At 45.3% G+C, this 17,549-nt stretch overlaps 1 protein-coding gene across 5 annotated transcripts in view; it reads right to left on the reverse strand.

Moving 5' to 3' along the window:
* Positions 1–17,549, reverse strand: part of septin9 (septin 9) — a 103,795-nt gene that overhangs the window by 42,274 nt on the left and 43,972 nt on the right. For 4 of the 5 annotated variants that reach the window (XM_031894339.1, XM_004918430.4, XM_031894341.1 and 1 more), the window contains one exon: positions 12,971–13,576. In XM_031894339.1, coding sequence (XP_031750199.1) covers positions 12,971–13,576 — 606 coding nt within the window. Of the gene's footprint in view, positions 1–12,970; positions 13,577–14,403; positions 14,423–17,549 lie in introns of those variants that run through there. The other variant, XM_031894340.1, reaches the window with a different exon arrangement.

Genomic DNA, 17,549 nt, shown 5'->3' on the forward strand with positions numbered 1-17,549 from the left:
GGGAAAGTCTGTGAAAATAAATGTGCAGAACAACGGGCCGTGGAAAGTGAGAGCGGCGTGTGTCAGGCTCGTGCGAGTCCTGGGGAAGGAATGGGACTGGCACAGGGGCACAACCACAACTCCCGCCCACTCACACACAGCACAGAATTACACATTTACACACAGATATATATTGCTTTTATCTGCCTTCTCCTCATCTTTCTTTCTCTTTCTTCTCTCTTTTTCATTCCTTCTTTCCATTTCATTCTCTCTATTTCTTTCTTCCTTCCAACCTTTGTCTCTCTCTTGCGTTCTTCTCTCTCTATGTCTTCCCATCCTCTTCTCATCCTTCCTTCATTCCTCTTCTTTGTTTTTTCTATTACTTTCCCCTTCTCTCTCTCTATTACTTCTCTCTACTTCCTTCACTGTTTCTGCAATTTCTCCGTCTCACTTTTGCACATTTTCCCTCTCTCTTTTGCACTATCTTACATTCCTTCTTTTCTTTCTCTCTTTATATTCAATGAGCAATGTTTTCCACCGCACCCCCTCTGTTCTCTCCCCTCAAGCTCTGCTTTCTGCTCAAAGTCTGTAGAAACAGATCCAGAATTCCCTGGGGTATCACTTCTCTATGCAACCCGCTCACACACTTGGAACAGATGGAATCAAGAGAAATCAAGAGCCAGGAGAAAGAGAGAAAAGAAAGTGAGGGGGAGAGGGAAGCGAGGGAGGGAGAGTAAAGGGATTAGAGAGTAAATAACAAGCCCCCAACACTATGCATTTCTGAAAGGACACTCCCATGATGCTTTGCTGAACACAAACTATTATTGCTGTGGGCTGATAAGCCCTGCTGAAGCTGCAGGCCCACGGTATTTGGCGCATAAGCTACTGCTTTGCTGGATAGGGGTTAGGAGCATGATGGGAGTTGTAGTTCACAAGCGGCTGAAGAGGAAAAAAAATGCTGAGTTAAAGGAAACAAAAAGGGTGAGGAATTCTGAAGAGGAAGAAGTGGGGTGGGATAGGATGTGATGCCTCAGGGTCAGCATGGAAAACTGAGTAAGGGAAAGGCTGCACAAATAATACAATCCTGATCCAGTAAGGAAACTAAAATCCATAATATTATCCCAGTTTCCCTTTATGAAGATGTTTGTGTTTTATTTACTTTTAATTGGCAATGGGCCAATTGGCTTTTTTTTGTCCATAAAGCAGGGCAGGACTGCTGCTTATACAGATATACAGCTAGAATCTTAGCCATAAAGTAATACAGGATTTTTTTAAGAAAAAAGCAGACTATAATATATTTAAGCATTTAATTACAGTTCTCAATACAACCATACATTTTTATTCATTTTTTTAAAATTTGTAACTCAGCTTTTTCAACAATCTATTCTTATTATGCTGCTGGGACATGTCTCCAAGTGGAGCTGACTCTATCCCACACCTATCTCCTGGCATAAACAGCTCCACTACACAAAGCCTGCACCCCCCCCCCCCCCCCCAGGGCAAGGGATTCCCCTCGCAGATACACAAACACATTTCCAGATACTTGTTATCCTTTCCTTATAAACACACTCCAGCCAGACACATACATACTAAGCGCCTCGTTATAAACATTGCCTACTCACCAAATCCATAATTTTGCATGACCTTGAGATCTTCCTTTGCTCTGATTCAAAGAACAGTTCATGGGAAACACCCAGCCAATGATGTCTCTAATGGTGCAAACAGGGTGACTGCCCTGGATCCCCGCTGTAAGGGAACCTGTCACCCTAAAAAATAATTCCAAATCCTTTTTTATCATGTTAGTTAAGCAAAATAAACTTTATAAGTGCTTATATTTGTGCCCTGGGTACCCCTGGAACTATAGCAGGGTGACTGTTACCCCAATGTTTCTATATATCTGTAACCTTGTTATGGGCTAAGGGGGCCCAGCCTGAAGGCCAGTTAGGGGGGGATTTGGGGTGAGTGCTTATTTGTGCCCTGGGTACCCCTGTAACTATAGCAGGGTGACTGTTACCCCAATGTTTCTATATATCTGTAACCTTGTTATGGGCTAAGGGGGCCCAGCCTGAAGGCCAGTTAGGGGGGGATTTGGGGTGAGTGCTTATTTGTGCCCTGGGTACCCCTGGAACTATAGCAGGGTGACTGTTACCCCAATGTTTCTATATATCTGTAACCTTGTTATGAGCTAAGGGGGCCCAGCCTGAAGGCCAGTTAGGGGGGGATTTGGGGTGAGTGCTTATTTGTGCCCTGGGTACCCCTGGAACTATAGCAGGGTGACTGTTACCCCAATGTTTCTATATATCTAGAAATATATATTTATTTATTATATCACTTGTCCTCCCTGTGTGTAATTTTGTATTCTGTAAGATTGTACAGCGCTGGGTATCCTTGTGGCGCTTTATAAATAAAGTTATACATACATACATACATACATATCTGTAACCTTGTTATGGGCTAAGGGGGCCCAGCCTGAAGGCCAGTTAGGGGGGGATTTGGGGTGAGTGCTTGTGCCCTGGGTACCCCTGGAACTATAGCAGGGTGACTGTTACCCCAATGTTTCTATATATCTGTAACCTTGTTATGGGCTAAGTGGGCCCAGCCTGAAGGCCAGTTAGGGGGGGATTTGGGGTGAGTGCTTGTGCCCTGGGTACCCCTGGAACTATAGCAGGGTGACTGTTACCCCAATGTTTCTATATATCTGTAACCTTGTTATGGGCTAAGGGGGCCCAGCCTGAAGGCCAGTTAGGGGGGGATTTGGGGTGAGTGCTTGTGCCCTGGGTACCCCTGGAACTATAGCAGGGTGACTGTTACCCCAATGTTTCTATATATCTGTAACCTTGTTATGGGCTAAGGGGGCCCAGCCTGAAGGCCAGTTAGGGGGGGATTTGGGGTGAGTGCTTATTTGTGCCCTGGGTACCCCTGGAACTATAGCGGGGTGACTGTTACCCCAATGTTCCTATATATCTGTAACCTTGTTATGGGCTAAGGGGGCCCAGCCTGAAGGCCAGTTAGGGGGGGATTTGGGGTGAGTGCTTATTTGTGCCCTGGGTACCCCTGGAACTATAGCGGGGTGACTGTTACCCCAATGTTCCTATATATCTGTAACCTTGTTATGGGCTAAGGGGGCCCAGCCTGAAGGCCAGTTAGGGGGGATTTGGGGTGAGTGCTTATTTGTGCTCTGGGTACCCCTGGAACTATAGCGGGGTGACTGTTACCCCAATGTTTCTATATATCTGTAACCTTGTTATGGGCTAAGGGGGCCCAGCCTGAAGGCCAGTTAGGGGGGGATTTGGGGTGAGTGCTTATTTGTGCCCTGGGTACCCTGGAACTATAGCGGGGTGACTGTTACCCCAATGTTTCTATATATCTGTAACCTTGTTATGGGCTAAGGGGGCCCAGCCTGAAGGCCAGTTAGGGGGAGATTTGGGGTGAGTGCTTATTTGTGCCCTGGGTACCCCTGGAACTATAGCAGGGTGACTGTTACCCCAATGTTCCTATATATCTGTAACCTTGTTATGAGCTAAGGGGGCCTTGTCGGCTTGTGAGCACTTACTGAGCTTGTGGGCAAGCAGCACTATTCCATACAGTGCAGAGGTTAATCAGATGAAGAGGCTATAAATCAATCAGTGCAACAGACAGAGGTGAGGGGACAGGGCAGGGGGAGCCTTCCATAAATACCCAGGTAGAGGTGACACAGGCTAATCAGGCAATGAGATCATTAAAGGGATAGAAAGCTGGGGATTAGCCTGGGCCTAATCTGGCCAGTCATTCCCCACAGCTGACTATTAAAGGCACACACACAGACTTTCCAAGCGGGGTGCGTAGGTTGAACTGTAACCCTAGGAACAGTAAGGATGGGGGGGGTTATGCATTTTTAAATATTTCCCAGATAAGTCAGCTTTAATGCAGTGCAAGTCTTTGGCAGCTGTTGACATTCAATTAGGCCCGTTCATAGCAGCTGTCCCCCATTTATACACGGCCGTGGCAACCCCCAACCTCCAATCCTTATTCTCTCAGCAGCTGCCAGGCTGCCTTCGGGGCTTAAGGTTCAATTCCCCCCAAATCCTAAACAAACGTCTGTGGGACACGCTGGCCCCCGCGAGACGCCAGAGATTAGATTCTTCCTATTCCACTCCGGCTTGTGTTGACAGGCAAATTTGGCCATTTCCATCTGCCTGGCATCACGGGGGTGAGACAGCTGCCTCGGCTAGAAGCAGGGTGTTTCCTTATAGAAGTGGGGGGGGGGTTAACATTCATGTATTTGAGCAGGAAGGAGAAAGAAGTTTGTTTATGCAGAGCTCACTTCCTGCGATGGCTATTTGTGACCCGGATGAAGGAAAGAGTCTCAGACCTGCAGGATTTATTTCTTTTGCACGGTGCAGCAATTAACCACTGTGGGGAAAAATTAGAGCACAGGATGCTGATATTAAAAAAATAATAAGTGGCTAATTAGTTTCAGTCTGACCAATCTGCAGGCTCAGTGTGTTTGTCTGCTCCGACTCTGTTGTCCCTCACAGCATTGGCAGCGGCAGTGGCGGCAGCAGCACATTGATCCAGCTTGTTCCTGGCTTGGCTGCCAGCTGTGTGCCACCATCTGTCTGGGCTGGAGCCTCTCGGAAGACGGATGCAGCCACAAGACACAGACGGCAGAAAAGCAGGGAGGAGCTGGAGGAAAGGGGACCCTGCCATTTAAGGCAATTTGGGGAAAGATATTTCCAAGCCCACTGCTGGCAAAAGGAAGAAGCTGCAGAAGGAGAGGCAGAATGACAGTCAGAGGTTTAACCCATTCCCTGCTAAACCCGAGGAAGGCACTTACAACCTTTAGCCCTCCAGCAACTCCCAGCATCCTCACTGGGTATCAAACCTTTCCAATGACAATATCTGCCTGTGGTGGGGCAACTTCTAATGGTGGGTGTCCAAGCCATTAGAGATGCTATGAAATACTGAATCCCAATCCTGCATGGCTAATTAGCACTTAGATTGTAAGCTCTACAGGGCAGGGACCTCTTTTCTACTATGTCTCATACCACATGGCACTTATTCCCTGTGCATTTTTATATATTTATTGTATTTATTTATTATAACACATGCCCCCCCCCCCCCCCCCCCCCCGTATGTAATTTTGTAAGATTGTACAGCGCTGCGTACCCTTGTGGCGCATTATAAATAAAGTTATACATACATACTTTATCTGTAGAACAGACCATACAGGTTTCTATGCTATAGGGTTGCCACATGGACTAGCCAGCAGGCCCGGATTTGTGGGCAGGTCACGAAGGCCCCGGTCTAGGATGGCAAAGATCAGGGGGCCGCATCTGCATTGGGGACTGAATGGGAGATTTTGACAGCTATTTAAATCTCCCGCCCGTCCAGTCCCCAGTGCAGCCAATCGGTAAGGGGGTGTGGCAAGCATGGGGGTGGGGTTGGGGGGGAGGGGGCGGGGGTGTGTGCATGTGGGGAGGAGGGCCAAGGGGCGCACATATTTAAAAACTGGCCCTTCTATCCAGTAAACCATCAGTTAAGCCACAAGCTTGTATTACTAATTAATTGGAAATGTACTTGCTTGGCAGTATTATTAATTTTCCCCCCATTCCCCGGCCAGTCAGCCCCCCAAACCCCTTGATACACACCAACTGCTCCCAAAAATGATGGAACTTCTTTATAATACATGTTTCAATAAGTACCCTATATAAAGATATATTTTACAGGATAATTGTGGCTTTGTAGTATTAAAATAAGAATATGCCCATTCACTACAATTTCTGGGGTTACTGCTTCACCCTTATAAAACACATATACTGGCAGTACATTTGGGTCCATACTTCATGGGGGCACAAAAGCCGATACAAACATGGAGTTTATTGACATCGGGTTATAAAAGGGTGACATGGAATCCCTGGTCCCATTTGTTATAAAAAAATTTCCATGTAGTCACTATACTACAGGGTTTCCGCAGAGAGAGCAAGAATGCGTTCCTAAAAGTGTGAGTTGTGCTTTGTGGTGGTTATTTTTATATATCCCCCAGTTTGGGATTCTGAAGCCTTTTCAGCTGCCAAAATGAACAACGAGAAACAGAACCAGATTTGTCCAAATATGTCCACCCTGCTGCGGAGAGGTGAATAATACTCACAGGAACTGGAACGAAAGGGGTTAAGGTCACAGGATACAAAGGGAACGTTCCAGGCTCATCCCGGGGCAGTGCAAGTCCCAGAGGGGTTCGGGAATGACTCATGGATCAGATGGTGCTGCCGTCCAATAACCCCCTGCATGCTGCAACCACTCCCAGCCAACTCCCCTGAACACAACTCATGTTCAACTCAATTACAGGCAAAACAGTCATTTGTGTAGGATCTTGTTTTCTGGTAAACACAGTCTGAATCATTTGTTATATGGCATTATAGCAGTGTTTTGGGCTTGCGTCTATGTCCCCGAGCGACACACGTGCAGTGCTGGCACAGGGCGGCCTCCTATGAATGCTGGGGGTGCCTTCTTGCCATGTTAATTCCTTAGTCATTTCCTTCCCGTAACCACCAAGCTGTCACATTGGTTGCTTTATTTAGGCTGCAATTCATGCATGTGGCCAACAGAGGGAGCTTCAGTTATCCCTGATGGCAATGGGAAAACTCTTGCCAGAGCATATGGCTCCCACCTTCATGGTATTGTGGGGTTGGAGAAGCCCACAAGCAGGAAGAAGAAAGAACAATACAAATAAGCACATGTGACTTTCTATGAACATGACCCACAAAGCTAAGATAGCTGGTACTGCATTACAAGAGTCCAAGCCTCTTCTTGTCATGTAGGTCTGGTTGGCCAGAGAAGGGGGGGGGGGTCTTCCCAGAAGAGTGATTTTTTTTTGGGGGGGGGGATAATTTGTTCCAAGTTTGGCCAATGGCAAAAGGAGAGATTCAAGGGTCTTTGTGATGAAGAAGAGATAGAGCAGTGATCCCCAACAAGTGGCTCAGGAGAAACATGTTGCTCCCCAACCCCTTGGGTATTGCTCCCCAACCCCTTGGATGTTGCTCCCCAACCCCTTGGGTATTGCTCCCCAACCCCTTGGACGTTGCTCTCCAACCCCTTGGACGTTGCTCCCCAACCCCTTGGGTATTGCTCCCCAACCCCTTGGGTGTTGCTCCCCAACCCCTTGGATGTTGCTCCCCAACCCCTTGGATGTTGCTCCCCAACCCCTTGGGTGTTGCTCCCCAACCCCTTGGGTATTGCTCCCCAACCCCTTGGATGTTGCTCCCCAACCCCTTGGACGTTGCTCCCCAACCCCTTGGACGTTGCTCCCCAACCCCTTGGACGTTGCTCTCCAACCCCTTGGATGTTGCTCCCAGTGGCCTCAAAGCAGGTGCCCATTTTTGAAATCCTGGCTTGGAGGCAAGTTTTAGAGGCAAAAAGACCATGTGTACTGCCAAACAGAGCCTCTAGTAGGCTGCCAGTCCTCATTGGGCTACCAAATAGCCAATCACAACCTTTATTAGTCACCCCCCTTTGTGTTGCTCACCAACTTTTTTTTATATTTAAATGTTGCTCGTGGGTCAAAAAGGTGCGGGATCTCTGAGGTGGAGGCTTAGTAGGAAGTGGGTGCAGCACCAACTGAGCTGTAAACCACATGATGGTCAATGACCCCTTCTGTTCACCGATGCCAATAGAAAGTGGTGCATCAGCACATGACACAACCTCAAATGCGCAGAGGAAAGTTTATGGGTCACAAAGGAATTGTTTCTAACTTTGCGCTGAAGGCTAAGACAATCCCGGAAGCAAAGAGGATGAATGGACCGATTTAGCAAAAATCATGTGATTATAACAAAGAACCCCTTTGGGCGTTGAGCTGGAAGCAGAGAACGCTCAGCAGATCATATCCATTAATCATATGGTGTTGCTAGAAGAAGTGACATCAAGGCTGAAATAGGCAGCTGAGATGTATTACGTGCCCCACACAGCTGCCTTACGGAGAGCCTGTAACCACTCATGATGAGACTGCTTTCATTCCAAGAAGGGAATCTCAAAAATCTACAACTACGACCTGGAGAAACCTCTGTGGCCCAGTGTATCCTCCTTCAATGAGAGAGGGAATAGAGGTATCCACCATAGCCTCATCTGTCCCCTGATCCATTAGTTCCCAATTCCCATCATAATTCCCATAGCTCCTTACCAGGTCATCCAAACAGTTTTGATACTGAAAACCACCAACCTATACCAGTGCAACCCCACAGGGTGAGAATGTAATGGACTGAGACCACAGCTGACCTTCTCACAAGTCTTGACCACTGTAACACTAACCTTTCTCAAAGTACCATGGACTTCTTTATTAACAAGTAGTTGGTTGTTTTGTTTTCACAGATGGAGTTATGCCAGGCAACACATTCAAAGAGAATGATGGGTAAGTGGGTGAGGTCGGTAACAAGCACTGGCATTGCTTTGACTTGTTTTCCCTGATTCAGTTATGCAATGATCCACATCCAAAAATGATGGGTATGTCGCTGGGACCTGTAATAAGTTGCTCATATAAGGTGTTCCACATATCTACGTCTATTTTCATACCTTCATTCAGTTATACTAGTTATCCAGACAGAATCATATTTAGCTGCTTAGAACATATTGCTGCATACTGAAAGTTATTTGTAATAAGTGATCATAACTAGTTGTTTAGGTCTAACAGACACCAGGAAAAGCCCTTAACATTGCTTGAGTAAGCTAGGAAGGGTGAAAAATCCCATTGGCTAAAGGTGGCCATTAACGTAGCAACTCCGATCTTTCAGCGACATTCAGGGCTGAATCGTCAGATATGGAGGTAGAAACAATAGAAATTCTACCTCCTTCTGCCGATTCAGCCCTGAACGTGGATTTTGCTCGGGCGCCCGATCAAAATCGTTTAACCTGACCAATCAACGAATTGACCAATATCCGCAGCCTTCTGCAATATCGGTCGCCTTGTCGAGTTGCCATACACACACCGAATATCTTACGAAACGAGGTTATTATCAGTGCGTGTATGGTCGGCTTAAGGACCACATCAGGCTGTAAGTAGTGACCATGGCTCAGGGGTCTGAACCTGACCCCAATGTTTTCACATCCTTTTTATAAGGTTCAACAAATAAAGGGCCTAGCAAAGATGCTCACGTTGCCTGGACAAATTAGCTGCTCTTTTCATGTATGGCCAACTTTATATGGTTACTGTTCTACTGCAGCCCAACACTTTCAAACGCTTCTAAAGGTGCGTATCACATTGATCATTAATTACAGTACAATGTATAAATAGGGTATATACCAAGTGAAATAACACCAAGAATGCTAAATAACAACTCATCACTCTGAAAAGTACATATCAAAATGTCTCCTTGCTTCCCAAAGCCAAAAAATAGCCGATCCCATCAATGCTATTCATCAATGGTGCCCTGTAAATATCAGTAAATGATACTAGTGACATTCTCACTACAGTAGTGAAGCCCAAACTCATATTTCACTGACCTGTGTGTGTCGAAGACGTATTCAGGAGTATAAAAGGTTCCTTGTAAGGAATATATAGAATACTAAGACTGCACTGAGCTCAGTTGTACCATAATAGATCATCTTCTAGGGAGGCACCGAATCCGCAATATTTGCATTTAGCTGAATGCTGAATTCTTCACAAAAACTTGGACAAATATCAAAATGAACCCAAGTTTGCAATGTCAAATTTGAACTTTCTTGTCAAAATAACAACTCGGAGCAAAAACTTGTTTACAGCACTGTTTTAAAGCATTAACCTCATGCTGGCTCGTGGGGAGGGGGGGCCGAACCGTTCCTCCAGCTTACAGTAAGGAGCAGAGCCAGAGCTCTCCATATAAAGTATGGCTTCTCACAAAGGAATACCCTCATGTTTTATCTACCCCCCTACCCCCTGCTGGCATAGCCATCCTTCTCAACTGATGCTGTGCAGGTTAAACACTGCCTTCCTGCTCCTAAATAACCCCTTATATGTCTTCAAATAATACAAATGCTCATTGGTTTGCACAAGGTGGGGCACCTGTTCACACAGTGTTTTTATTGCTTGGAGCCATTACTAGAGTTGCTACCTGTCCGGTATTTAACCAGCTGGTAAATCACCACCCAGGGCTGGCACTGGTATTACAAATTTACTAGTACATTTGTAATACTCTATAAATTCCCCCCCCCCTTTCCTGACTTTCTCAGGTGCTGACCAGCCTTTATAATCACAGGCCCACCTCTGCCCCTCCCATTTCCCCACCCAATCTGCCCATTTCCCCATCCATTTACTGGTCACATTTACCCCTTTCCCCGCCCGGTGTGCCTATTTCCCTGCCGCTTACATCATAGCGGTATAGTGGCGCCACAGCCAGCCCCTGAGTGGTATTTTGGAAAAAAAAGGTGCCAACTCTGTTCATTACTTGGACAGCTTTGGGAGGAGACAGTTATTGTTATATTTACAAATTTACTATTGTTAGGTACACTGCCATGGGAAACCCCATCAATAGAGCTTCTCCAGCAGAATCCTGCATTGTAATCTGTTTTTCAAAAGTGCAAAAAGATTTTTTGTGCTCTGATAACTTTAGTCACTCTTTACTGCTGCGCTGCAAGTTGGAGTGATATCCCCCCCCCCTCACCCCCAGCAGCCGATCAGCAGAACAATGGGAAGGGAGCAAGATAGCAGCTCCCAGTAGGTATCAGAATAGCACTCAATAGTAAGAAATCCAAGTCCGGCTTGGGACTCCTCCAGTTACATGGGAGTAGGAGAAACAATAGGTTAGCTGAAAGCAGTTCTAATGGGTAGCGCTGGCTCCTTCTGAAAGCTCAGACTCAGGCACACTTTACTACTGTGCTGCAAGTTGGAGTGATATCCCCCCCCTCACCCCCAGCAGCCGATCAGCAGAACAATGGGAAGGGAGCAAGATAGCAGCTCCCAGTAGGTATCAGAATAGCACTCAAAAGTAAGAAATCCAAGTCCGGCTTGGGACTCCTCCAGTTACATGGGAGTAGGAGAAACAATAGGTTAGCTGAAAGCAGTTCTAATGTGTAGCGCTGGCTGAAAGCTCAGACTCAGGCACAAGGCACTGAGATGGCGCCTACACACCAATATTACAGCTACAAATACATTTGTTGGTTCAAGGACAAAATTTAAAATGGTAAAATGAATTATTTGCTATGTGAACAGTGTAATTCAGACATAAAAGGTACCCCATAAAAATCACAACAGTATCCCTTTACACTCTGAAAATGTTGAAGGGGCAATATGCGCCTGTGTCCAAAAACTAAATAGGATTTGGGTTAGTTATGCTTTCTGCCTATGCTTTAAACAAAACCATTTTCCACTTTGATGCTAGTGTCCGTGACTAACGGATAAGGAGGAGTTCATTACAGGGAGGTGTAACTGTGAATGGTAACTTGATTAAATGCCTCCTTCCACAATTGCTCCAAGAAAGGTGGAAAATAAGTTCTGCACTGAGCGGCACAAGTAATAACACAACAACAATGGGCAGTACGTTCAGCACCAGTTTAATTTACTGAACTTGTTTAGAACAAAGGGGTATAATGCTAATTTAAGTATAAAAAAACCTCAAACCCAAAATAGTCTTCACACCACCCAGCCTAGTGCTCATATGGAACACATTGGCATCCTCTAGGGACACAGATAAAAATAAGCCGTTCTGTAATAAAAGATGGAAAACAACAATTTACATGCTGAAAACATCATCCCTGCTGCCAAGCACAACATCTTCAGCTGGCTAGAAAATCCATACATGGGTGTACTGCGTTGGAAAGGAACAAGACATCTGCGTGATACGTGTTGGCTAGAGATGGCCAAGCTAAACTGTTAAATAATCAGCTCTTTATACCAGCAGCTTGTAACTCCTAATGGGACCAAGGACCGTGCCAGGGGAGCCATTTATGGGGACCTCCATAGCACCAAGGGCCTAGAAATCTATTAACAAAAGGATAATGAGATAATTTATGAGTTAATGGAAAAAGAACTTTATCTCATGTTTTACCAATAGATGTCCTACTGAGCTATTGTCCTTGCTCATGCACCTACAAACACATCAAAATGGTAAACTGACCGAAAACATTTCAGTGGATCAACATATAAAGTTATTCCTCTACGTCGCATGTCAAACACAAATCCAGCCAACCTGTCTGTTTTATGTGGCCCATGGTGACTGTGCCTGACCGTGCAGTGCGACCAATTGCCTGACTGCGCCGCTCCAAGTGGCCACTCTTAAGTTTTGCCCTGCAGGGTGCATGGTGCATATTACGCCATTCCTCACCACGCACCCTGCAGGGCAGGACATTTGGCGGTGCAGTCAGGCAATTGGTCAGCTACACAGTCAGGCACAGTAACCACAGGCCACATAATGAGCCTTTGCTCATCTGTGGCCTTGGTTGGCCAGGCTCTCATCCAGTCCTGTTCAGTTTTTGCTTTGTGTTGTTACTTTAAAAGCATTATTAATGCATGTGGTGTGGTGATTCGGGGTGAGGAAGGATCTATCCTTTACTAAGACTAAGTATCTTATTAAAAAAATATGGTCCGCGACTTAAGGTGGCCATACACACTAAGATCCGCTTGCTTGGTGACCTCGGGTGGGTGATATCGGGCTAATTCGGTCACTTGGCCCTGGGGCCAAACAATCGAATTAGAAAGACGGGTACAGACGTCCGTCGGTGCAAAGACCGCATCAACGAGCTGATGCGCCCCCCGATCCGACTAAATTTCAAACCTGCCTGATCGAGATCTGTCCGATTTCAGGCCAGATGTCGGTCGGGCCCATACACGGGCTGATAGGCTGCCGAATCGGTCTAAGGGATCGATACCAGCAGCTAGGTCGATATGGCCACCTTTAGCCTGTGTTTTAGATTTCGGCCCCCCTGTAATTGAGTTTAACACCCCTGCTCTACGTTTTATGAGCTCCTTTAAGAAAAATGAATGACAAATTAACACTGCTTAAAGATCCGTTAGAATGTTCTAGAACACAATACCTGAAATAAGACTTACTTTCTGGGGTTCTTTGCTGAATCTCAATCTGGACAGGCTGTACTTTGGGTTCCTGATGGTGAGGAAGCCCGGGGGTAGCTGGTATGGAATTTTCCACTTGTTTGACAGGCTGAACCTCTGGGGATTTGGGCACCTGTATTTCCACTCGCTTGGAGTTTGTGTCTTCTGCTCTTCTTTGAATTGGTTCTGGGATTTTAGAGTTGGGCGAGTCCCCTCTATGGTCGTAAGGTTTCCCCAATGTGACCTCTGTTCTCCTTGGGATCGGTTCAGGGGGCTTGTGTCCAGGAAGCTCAGCCCTCTTCAGGCCAAACCTGGGCATGCCAGGAGCAGAGTTCTCTACTTGCTTGGAGGAGATGTCAATGGAAATCTCTGTCCTTCTGGACATGGTTTCTGGGTGCCGAGATCCAGACAGCTCAATCCGCCTTAGTGATGATTTAGGAGATCTCTGGTTGCCTATGTGGCCTTCTGCATTCCGAGAGCCCGGCTCCTGAAATCTCTGAGCAGTAGCTGCGGCTCCCCTAAGGAGCGGATTTGGGGTCCTACGGGGCTGGACGGGAGGATTTGGTGACTGGTCGACCTCGTCGACCTCAAAGGATCTTTTCAATGCTGAAAAATAAAATTTAGACCAAGAATGAATGGTTAGCTTGTGTTATTTGTGTACCATGGTGAAGCACATCTTATTAGTTCATTTTAAAGTTCACTATAAGTATGTTATTGACTGTCCTGTTCTTAGCACTGTTTCAATTGGTCTTCATTTTTATAAGTTTTTTATTTTTTTGGCTTCCTCTTCTGCCTCTTTCCATCTTTAAAATGGTGGCCACTAAATGCAGAAGAAGAAAACTGTTGCTCTGTGGGGCTACAATTGTCTTGGCATTTTTTATTTTTTTATTAGTGATGTTTCTATTCAGGCCCTCTCCTATTCATCTTTCAATCCTCTTGTAGCACTGGTTGCTAGGGCAAAGTGGACTCTAGCAACCAGAAAGCTGCTGAAGAGATGCCAAACAAAAAGGACCAATTGAAAAGTGCCTCATAATAACCCTGTCTACAGCATAGTAAAAGTTACTATAATGGAAAGGTAGAATCTTAAAAGTCAGAGACTGGCAAAAACATAAGGTAGCTATAGAAACTGGCAGCTATGCTTAATTACCAGCCCATTAATAACAACAGTTGCATTAGTACGTTAGACTGCAGCCATCTGTGATGCTGTGGATTCAATTACCTACGGAGGTATCAACAAGATAATAACATTAGAGAAGCAGGCAATTTCGCTGACCCCTGTGAGTCAAGGGCTATAGATACAGAACGCACAATTTAACCCATTCCCTGCCCTACACAACTGCAGGTGGGGGATTTATGAGCTAATGGTTAAAATACTATTTTCTTTTTTTCTGCTGTCCGAAAATAACATCCCACCTCAGCGCGCGCACACTTACACATGGGGCCGATCTCGTTACTCCCATGCAGAGATTGCCACGAAAGCAAGAAAGGAACAAGTGAATGACGATATCCACACTCAGCAAATCTGCTCCCAGAATAGAAAAGGGAGGCCAGATCTGCTGGGGACAAACCGAGAACAGGGAACTATTGTTACAAACTAGAAAGATGAGATGAAGAGGAAAGTGTGCATGCATGAGTCACCTGGGGGGGTAACATCAAGCCGTAATAGGAGATATAAGGAATATTCTATGGTCAGTAATAGGGAGGGTTATATGGGGTAAGAGAAGGAGCTAAAGGGGTTACAGGAGGAGATATAGGGAGGGAAATATGGAGATATAGGAAAAGATGTAGAATGAGGGTCACAAAGAGCAAAAGGAGAAATTATAGGAAATGTTATAGAGAAGTTATAGGAAGAGTATCACGGAGCAATAGGAGCAGTAACAAAAAGAGTTATATGAAGCAAGGGACAGATAAAGGGAGGGTTATATACAGCAACGGGGAGAGTTATATGGGATAATAGGAGGAGTTATAGGGAAGGGTATATGGGATAATAGGAGGAGTTATAGGGAGGGTTATATGGAGCAATAGGAGGAGTTATAGGGAGTGTTATATGGAGCAATAGGAGGAGTTATAGGGAGGGTTATATGGAGCAATAGGAGGAGTTATAGGGAGGGTTATATGGAGCAATAGGAGGAGTTATAGGGAAGGTTATATGGAGCAATAGGAGGAGTTATAGGGAGGGTTATATGGAGCAATAGGAGGAGTTATAGGGAGGGTTATATGGAGCAATAGGAGGAGTTATAGGGAGGGTTTTATGGAGCAATAGGAGGAGTTATAGGGAGGGTTATATGGAGCAATAGGAGTAGTTATAGGGACGGGTATATGGAGCAATAGGAGAAGTTATAGGGAGGGGTATATGGAGCAATAGGAGGAGTTATAGGGAGGGGTATATGGAGCAATAGGAGGAGTTATAGGGAAGGGTATATGGAGCAATAAGAGGAGTTATAGGGAGGGTTATATAGTGAATAGGAGGAGTTATAGGGAGGGTTATATGGAGCAATAGGAGGAGTTATAGGGAGGGTTATATAGTGAATAGGAGGAGTTATAGGGAGGGTTATATGGAGCAATAAGAGGAGTTATAGGGAGGGTTATATGGTGAATAGGAGGAGTTATAGGGAGGGTTATATGGAGCAATAGGAGGAGTTATAGGGAGGGGTATATGGTGAATAGGAGGAGTTACAGGGAGGGTTATATGGAGCAATAGGAGGAGTTATAGGGAGGGGGATATGGAGAAATAGGAGGAGTTATAGGGAGGGTTATATGGAGCAATAGGAGGAGTTATAGGGAGGGGTATATGGGGCAAAAGGAGGAGTTATCATCAGAATTATATAGAGCAACAGTATGTGTATAGGAATGATAATATGGTGCACTAGGAAGAGGATATAAAGGAAATAATAGCAAGTTAGTAAAACTGAACAATATGAAAGAATAGAAAAAAGGTTATATATATATATATGTGTGTGTATATATACACACAAAGTTTTAAATTTCCTGTATTGACGTCATCAAATCAATTATAATGAGGGCTCGGCGATGCAGTGTGTCACATGACTGTAACTTGTATACTATAAAAATGCACCCCCCCCCTTCCTTTGTAAAATAAAAGGATAGGGGCAGATATATCAAAATGTGAGTTTAGAGCTTAATACATAAAAACTCACCCATGTTCTATTCATCCCTATGGGATTTATAGAAGCATATTTATCAATGGGTGGAAGTTAGAACTCACCATTTGATAAATATAAACTATTTGGGGAAAATGGCATTAGAAGCAAAACTTACTCATTGATGTAGATTTATGTAGGTGTAATGTGTCCCATTCAGCAGAGCTTACAATCTAAAAACAATTCCCTAGCTCTGGGATAGCAGATGACTTGCTCAAGTTGTATATTTTATGGTTCTTTATGCCTATCCCAGTGTATTGTTGCTTTCTCGCATCAACCGGCACTTTGGGCCTATCCTGCCTTTTACATGCAAAGTTCTGAAAAAATGAAACCCCCCAAATGCTTTTGTGTGGGTCCTTCATCGCTGACCCCTTCTCTGTCCTTGTATTATTCCAGTGCTATGGAAACAGATTCAGATTTTTGGCTTCCACGTCAATCCCACAATAATAAAATCCCTTATCAGCCGCCAGATGCTGTACGGTCTTCCTATGATAAATGCACAGTACGGGTGGAGACTAGGGAGGCATCCTGCCCCCCTCCTATTGCTCCCTGGGCAGGATTCACTCACAGAGCTGTATATGAACTTGCCATTAACCCCTTCTCAGTGTAAATGGCTATGCTTTAACGTCCCCAGCTACCAATATCATTCTACTTCTGGCCCTGCCCTTCTGCCTTGGGCAGAAAAGTGGGCGAGCATTACAATTCACCCATGTGGGCAAACTTTAGACCTTTTATTACAAAAGTATTTATACAGGTATGGGACCTGTTATCCAGAGTGCTCGGGACCTGGGGTTTTCCGGATAAGGGATCTTTCTGTAATTTGGATCTCCATAACTTAAGTCTGCTAAAATTCATTTAAATATTGAATAAACCCAATAGGACTGTTCAGCCTATTATTCCTTAGTTGGGATCAAGTACAAGGCACTATTTTATTATTACAGAGAAAAGACAAATCATTTTTAAAAATTAGAATTATCTGCTTATATGGGAGATGGCCTTTCCGTAATTTTGAACTTTCTGGATAACGGGTTTCCGGATTTGGGATCCCTTACCTGTACTGAGGAAGATGCTGTTGTTGGAACCATGGGTGAGTTCTGTAACTGTAAGTATAGGCAGTACCTTGCGGCTATTTGAAATCCAATATCACATTTTTTTTTGCGCTGTGTCTGCCACTGCTGTTGTATACAGGGCAGGTCTTAAGATAATTGGACCTACTGGGCCTAATATGTCCCAGTATCCATGGGTGGCCCACACCAGCGAGAAGCTTGCAAAACCTTGTGTAGGGGGCCCAACCAAAGTGATCCCAATTGGGCCCCGCAGTTTATAAGACCGGTCCTGGTTGTATACAGTGTCGGACTAGCCCACCAGGATACCAGGAAAACTCCCGGTGGGCCCAGTTGCCAGTGGGCCCTCCGGCT

This window comes from Xenopus tropicalis, chromosome 10 (genome assembly GCF_000004195.4).
Source record: "Xenopus tropicalis strain Nigerian chromosome 10, UCB_Xtro_10.0, whole genome shotgun sequence".
Taxonomy (NCBI): domain Eukaryota; kingdom Metazoa; phylum Chordata; class Amphibia; order Anura; family Pipidae; genus Xenopus; species Xenopus tropicalis.